Consider the following 7,665-nt stretch of genomic DNA (forward strand, 5'->3'; position numbering starts at 1 on the left):
ATTCAAGCAAGGAAAAATGCCTTATAATGCGATAATTTAACAGAACAGCTTGACCTTCCTATTAAAGAGAAAATTATGAGGAATTACAGTCCGTAAGTAGGGGAAGCTATGATGGGGAAGACCTTTATGACAGTAGATGAATCTTTAATCTTACATAAAAAGCTATAATGAGAGCCAGGGTTTGGAAGGTGAAACTAAATCAATGAAGACTAGATACAGGCGCAATTTTTAACAGGGAAGGTAATTAACTAGTAGAACAATTTATCTAAGATTGTGGTAGATTCTCCATCACTTGGAGTCTTCATATCAAGATTGGATGTGGTTCTAAAAGCTAAAACTATAGCTCAACAGAAGTTATGGGTTTCATGCAGAATGTATCTTTGAAATTCTGTAGCCTTCATTACACAGGAGATCAGCTTCAATGCTGTCAGTGATCCCTCCTGGCTTTAAAAATTATGAATTTCAAATAGAACACTACTTGCAACCTGTTCAGAAATGACTTATGGTCACAACTTATAACCAGTTCTGAGGGTCATTTGTACAAGAACAGAGATGCTGAATATCTGCAACTCCTATTTACTGTATTTAATAGAATCAAACATGAGTCTCCCCCAACCCCATCAACATAGGGAGGGAGAAGGAAGCCTCATCTTAAATTCAAGTACTGGCCTGGGGCAGGCAATGACTCAGCTCCAGCTGGGGATAGGCAGCAGAGGAGAAGACACAACCATGGGGCATCAAGGGGCAGGGGGCCAGGCAATGAGTAGGGCAAGTGGCAGGGACAACAGGTGATAGGAGGGAAGGCAGGGAGGGCAAGGCACAGGGGACAAGGGTAGGAGGTTTGGGTCCTTGCTGCTGTATTCTCTACTATAGCGGTAGAAGTGGAGGGGCCAAATTTAAGAGGATCACCCAATAATGAGATTGGAGACATGGAAATTATAACAAATACATAATTTATAACACATTTATAATTTTTCACTTCTAGAATTTATTATTGAGTGGTCATCTTAAATTTGAAGTCATCCTGAATTCGGGTAAATACGGTATCTAAATGCACACTGGAAGGGTTCAGCACTTCTTAGAATCAGCCCATGAAACATAGAAAAACAAGATTAGAATAATTTTCTCCTTTTTATTGATTGATATAGTTTTGCATAAGTTTTTTCTATGTGAAACAATAATTTTAATTACTCAGTTGCTCTTTAAGTATTTCATGTCCAATCCAGTCAAATGAATCAAGAGAATGATTCTACCTGTTAGTAAGAAAACAAGAAAAGGGTGCAACTTAAAGGCAAAACACATAGAGAAATATAATTATTCTATGTACACTGCACTTTCAAGGTGGTTGGAAGTACTGAACTAAAGGTGCAATCCAGTAGTTATTACCTAGGGGAAAGTATGAAACCAGTAGTGAGTTTGTCCATGCAAATACCCTAGAAGAATATGGACTTTAGAAGTAGGTTATCTGTTATAAACCTGCTGAAGCTCTACTTTATTGTTTATATCATACCTTTTTATTCATATTGCTACAATGATAACAAATATATAATTAATATTACTGCCACTTACTTGATCTCTTCCTGATTTATGTGATGTCATGTGGCGTTCAAGCTGTGTTCTGTATGCAAATGTGTAACTGCATAAGGAGCAACTGAAATTATCTTCATTTTTTTCATGGCGATATTTAATGTGTTCCTTCAGAGAGGTAAAACGTTTGTATCCTCTATCACAATATGGGCAGGTAAGCAGTTGTGAAAATGCATCTGGCGTTCCTGTACAGGACAGACAATATAACTTTATTTAAATCATAATGAAACCTCTGGGTATAACAACAAGAATTAGTATGTTGATGATATATCCTTAGGTCCATATATACATATAGTTGTCTTGAACTACTGGTAGATTGTGTACTTTCAGGAAAGCAATAAGAACTATTACTTCAGTTTTTCCTGACATGCACCTACTCATTAATTATCTATGGAACAGATATCACTAAGTTTGCGCTGATTAATCTAAACAGAAATAAGATCTAACTAAACACGTCTCTCATAATTAATCATCTATTGGATTACTGGTGCAACACTATAACATTTATGAATATATTTTTTGATTGAAAAGCAGCTTAAAAATTTCAGAACAAAGTCTAAGAATTCATCAGTGATTTAGCTCTGAATATGCATGCCAATCCTGCAGTCATATTTACCATTTAACACTACTTTGCCAGTGATGAATAGCTGTTTTACTTTCAGTTGCTTAAGAACAATCTTGTGAATTATAAGGGCACCCCTCTTATTGTTCTAACAATGTTCACCTAATACATAAATATATAGACAAGTACTGGAAGAACTAATAAATTTATATTAAAGGACTGATAGAAATGTAGTTTCTTGTGATAGTTCTTGGAAACAAAATACATTATTCATCTCTCTTCTGCCTCTCTACATCTTAATAAGAAGAAATACAAGGAAACATGTAATACAAATATTTAACTCATAGTAAGATATTCTGTAGGGATGGCAAAGATGTAGAGATGACAAGGATGAAAGAAAATAATGAGAAAACAAAAACATTTGGTACCAGAAGACCAATTTTGATCTTACTTGTACCAGGTTTACACTGGTGTCACTCTACTGACTGTTCAAGAGTTCTTCCAGCTTTATGTCAAGATAAAGCAAAACAGATTTCAGGCCAGATCCAAATGGGTGAACTGGGCATCCAAGCAAATGCATAGAATTAAGATACCTAAGATCCCAGGCACATAGTACATTTATGGCACAATTAACATGCCAATCATGCATCAATTGCAAGAATGCTACACATTCAGCTAATTTATGGCACCATAAAGTGGCAAACCAGGCACAAAGATGTTCCGCAAAAAATAGGGAATATCTTTGTGGCTCATTTGTATAGAGCCATCAACTGAACATGTAGCATGCCCCCATCCCAAAGTGCCATAAACTGAACATGTAGCATGTTCCCATCCCAAAGATGACAATCAACTGACTGTCAACTTCAGCACCGGGATGAGACTCAGCACTGTGATCAAGATGTCCTGATGACAAAAATGAACTGCCTTGTGTTGCAGGGTTTCCTGGCAAGAGTAAACCCTAAGAAACCTGGCAATTCCCATGCTCAGCAGCCTTTCCTGCCTTGCTCCAAAGCCCCTGCAGGGGTTGTGGGGCAAGGTACTTTAAAATTTTCAGTCATGGGAAGCCATGGGGAACTGGGCTACATGCATGGTTTTTAGACGTCTCAGTGTCCTGAGACACTTGAAAACTGCAATTTTCTTTGAACCCTGGTGCTGTCTGGGGCCCAGGCAGCTGATGGTTGGCCTCAGCCCCAACCAGTTCAGGGTCTCAAGCCCACTAAGCGTAGGGCTGACAGTCAGCTCATTGTCAGCCCTGGCTCCAAACAGCCTGGAATCTCAAAACAACCCAGGGCTGATGCTAACACTAAGCTGATTGCTAGTCATAGACCAGGGAGCCCCAGGTCTTAATCAGCTGCCAGCTGCACAGCCAGCATCTGCAGCCCTGCACATGGCACTGCTGACACTGGTTTTGAACTTGCCACACAGGGGAAAGCTGACTGGCTCCCACTGCAAAATAACTGCAGAGCCACCTGGGTTTCAACTTGCCAGTGCAGGGGAAATCTGTGTTCCCCCTGCACCGGCAAATAGAAAGGGTGTGATTGGGTTCTGATCCCTGATCCCACAATTGTACTTCCTGCCATGCATGTGTGCCATGGTACGGGGCATGATTGTTGGGATTGGGGATCAGACCCCATTGCTTAGTGGCATGTTTCAGTAAGCAGGGAATGCTGGGAAGAGTGTGGACAGTTCCAGGAGGCTGGTGCTCTGGCACCATAAAGTTAACAGATGTCCACTGTGACAGGGTGCCTCTTCAGTGGTGGCCGTGAAGCCCTTGCAGCCCTCACTTTCTGGGCAAACCCCTTCTGGTTTTCTGCCATGCCTTGATGTTGGTTATTTTAATGAGGGAGGCTGCTCAGGGCTACCTAAATAGTTCTTCCAAACAAGAAGAACATCTAAAGCAGGAGGTACTGTCCCACTAGAGGAAATGCCTTACCAGACTTGGTGTTGGCTATGGGGGAGGACCTGGTAGGGGAGGTACAAATTTGTGGTCACCTTGGGGACAGTGACCACCAATCAACTGAATTCACCATCCGGCGTAGGGTGGGTAAGATAACTAGTAGGGAAGTGCTTGACTTTAGGAAGGCTAACTTCAGTGTGCTCAGGAGTGTAGTCAATGACACATTGCAGGGTAGGAGTACTGGTGAGATGGGAGTCCAGGAAGGGTGGAAAGGAGGCAATCCTTCAGGTGCAGAGGGAGACTATCCCAGTGTGAGAGAAAAGGGGCAAAGGAGCCAAAAAACTTCATTGGCTAAACAGGGAAATTCAGGGAAGCCTAAGGGCAAAAAAGAAGTCATATAGGCGGTGGAAGCAGGTTGAAGCTACCAAGGAGAAGTATACCTATTTGGCCTGTGCTTGCAAGGAGGCAGTTAGAAAGGCCAAAGCAACTACAGAGCTGAGGCTGGCAACAAAAATTAAAGACAACAAAAAGTCTTTTTAGGTATGTAGGGAGTAAAAGGAAGGCGCAGGGCAGCATAGGACCCCTACTAAACAAGGAGCAATTAGTGACAGATAGGGGGGACAAGGCTGAGCTACTGAATGATTTTTTTTCCCTCAGTGTTCTTGAACAGAGGTCAAGATAAATCTCCTAGTGGGCTCTTAGACAGGCATCAGAGGGACACCAGCCCACTAACCGTCGATGTTGACTTGGTGCAGAGTAACTTGGATGGACCGGATGTGTTCAAGTCAGCGGGCCTGAATGAGCTTCATCCAAGAGTACTGAAGGAATTGGCCGGTGTCATAGCAGAACCACTGGCATGGCTGTTTGAGCACTCATGGAGCTCAGGTCAGGTCCCAGAGGACTGGAAAAGGGCCAATGTGGGGAGGAAGGATGATCTGAGAAGGGAAGAAAGGAGGATCCGAGTAATTACAGGCCAGTCAGTCTCCCCTCCAGCCCTGGAAAAGTCTTTGACAAGATTATGAAGGATCATATTTATGGAAGTCCAGTGGGAAAAATAATGCAGCAGGGAAACCAGCATGGATTTGTAGCAGGTGGATCATGCCTGACCAATCTGGTTTTGTTTTATGACAGGGTCACAAAATGCTTAGATGCAGAAACAGAGGTGGATGTCATTTTCTTGGACTTTAGCAAGACTTTCGATACTGTATCTCATCCCATTGTCATAAATAAAGAGGCTGTGATATAGATGTTAACATGGTCCAGTGGGTGGCAAATTGGCTCAGTGGTCACACCCACAGAGTTGTAGCAGATGGCTCAGTCTCGACCTGGACGGATGTGGGTAGTGGGTCCTGCAGGGTTTGGTCCGTGGACCTGTACTCTTTAATATCTTCATCAGTGACTTGGACATGGGTGTGAAGTGTACTCTGTTCAAGTTCGCAGATGATACTAAATTGTAGGGTGAAGTGCACACTCTGGAGGGTAGGGAACTCTTGCAGGCAGACCTGGACAGGTTAGAAAAATGGGCAGTACACAATAGGATGCAGTACAAGAAGAACAAGTGCAGAGTGCTGCACCTAGGGTGCAAAAATATCCAGCATACCTACTGGCTGGGAAGTGACCCTCTCAGCAGCACAGAAATGAAAAAGGATCTCAGAGTCATAGTGGATTCCAAGATGAACATGAGTCGTCGACAAAATCATCAGCAAAGCTAACCGCCCTTTATCATGCATCAGCAGATGCATGACAAACAGAACCAAGGAGGCGATACTTCCCCTCTGTGCAACATTGGTCAGACCGCAGTTGGAGTAGTGCATCCAGTTTTGGGTGCTGCAATTCAAGAAGAATGCTGAAGACTCAAGAGGGTCCAGAGGAGGGCCACTTGTATGGTCAGGGGCTTATAGGATAAGCCCTATGAGGAGAGACTGAGGTAACTGGACCTCTTCAGCTTCCACAAGAGAAGGCTGAGAGGTGATCTTGTGGCTGCCTACAAATTAATTAGGGGGACGCAGCAAGGGATTGGAGATGCTCTGTTCACCAGGGTGTCTTTTGGGGTAACAAGGAACAATGGTCACAAACTGACAGACAGCAGATTTAAGCTAGATAACAGGAAAAACTTCGCGGTAAGGCTGGTCAAAATTTGGAATTGGTTTCCAAGCGAGGTGGTGCTCTCTCTACCTGCAGGGTCTTTAAGAGAAGGCTGGATAGGCATCTGGCTGGGGTCATCCGATCCCAGCACTCTTTCCTGCCTAGGCAGAGGGTTTGACTCGATGATATGCTGAGGTCCCTTCTGACCCCAGCTTCTATGAATGTATGAAAATCATCACCAGGTGCACAGTCTCTGCCTTAAGGGCTAATTGCATGGCTCTGTTCCTTCCCTATACCATGCCCCATGCCTCACAGATGGCATCTTCATTGGTATGTTCTTTCACTTAAGCCCCCATCTGGGATTCCTAGATCTTTACTGGTCCCTCACTTTCAGCCTCTCATTAGGCTCTGGACCCCTTTTCTATGGTGGTGCTCCAGAGTTGCAATCTTCCTGCTAAGGTGGTGTTCTCTCAGCAAGCTCGAGATTGTACTGCCAGCTTCTCTCAGTGCCTGGACTTATATCTGCCAACTCTCTGGGTCTGTGGACCACCCAATTAGCTTTGGCCTATACCGGCCAACAGTTTCAGTGGCTACCTGGCCTCAAAGTGGCAGGCAACACTACTGCCCTGCCACATCTACCACTAAACAGCAGCACAGACGGATACCACCTGTTTCACGGCCACAATTTTTGAGCATTTGTGGCATGAGTAGGAGTATAGATATCTATTTTCTTGGCTTCTGTGCTATCATAGAAATTTTTATAGTGGATGGTCTAGAGCAGGCTTGTCCAACATGTGGCCCGTGGCCCGTGGCCGCCATTCGGCCCCCCGAGCTGTTTTCTGAGGCCTGAGGTGCTGCAATGGGAAACGGAAATAAACACTGTACTTTTGTTTTGGGGGGTGATGTGATACTACTTCCTGTGAGGTCTTTGAATATGGCTCGCCGGCTCACTGGGTGATAAAAAGTTCATGATCCAGCCCTACATTCAAAAAGGATGGAAAACCCCTGGTCTAGAGATTCCCCTGTGAAGACTTGTAACTCTCTCCATTAACTATATGGAGTCTAACCAACTTATTATTTGCATTGCTCTCTTGGGACAAGCTGCCTATTTTTCAGATGTTCAAATTCTTAAGTTGGAAACTTCTACAAGGTAAATTTGGATGTGGCCTTTAGTCTCTTTAAGACTGTATGTAAGAAGACCTCATGCCTACTGTTTTGCAAATAAGTATATATATTCAATAACTCTGTAAATTTATCTGTACGTATCTATTTTATATACCCAGGAATTCATTTGTAACATTGTGACCATAATGGCTAGTAATCTTATATATTTTTGAATAAAAAAAATTACATCGTTCACAATGCACCATCCGCCATAAAGCTGGCAAGTCAGTCAGCAACACAGAAGTCCTTGACTTCAGAAAAGCCGACTCTAACAAGCTCAAGAGGCTTGTTGGTCAGGCCTTCAGGGACCATGACCCCAGGGAGATGGGAGTTCAAGAAGAGTGGTTGCTTCTCAAGGAAGCGATCCTCA

At 43.4% G+C, this 7,665-nt stretch overlaps 1 protein-coding gene across 1 annotated transcript in view; it reads right to left on the reverse strand.

Annotated features, from left to right (window-relative positions):
- Nucleotides 1-7,665, reverse strand: part of ZEB1 (zinc finger E-box binding homeobox 1) — a 57,768-nt gene that overhangs the window by 22,100 nt on the left and 28,003 nt on the right. The window contains exon 4 of the mRNA XM_019531138.1: nt 1,570-1,772. Coding sequence (XP_019386683.1) covers nt 1,570-1,599 — 30 coding nt within the window. The 5' untranslated portion in view covers nt 1,600-1,772. The remainder of the gene's footprint in view (nt 1-1,569; nt 1,773-7,665) is intronic.

This window comes from Crocodylus porosus, unplaced genomic scaffold, assembly GCF_001723895.1.
Source record: "Crocodylus porosus isolate Cpor-Errol unplaced genomic scaffold, CroPor_comp1, whole genome shotgun sequence".
Taxonomy (NCBI): Eukaryota; Metazoa; Chordata; order Crocodylia; family Crocodylidae; genus Crocodylus; species Crocodylus porosus.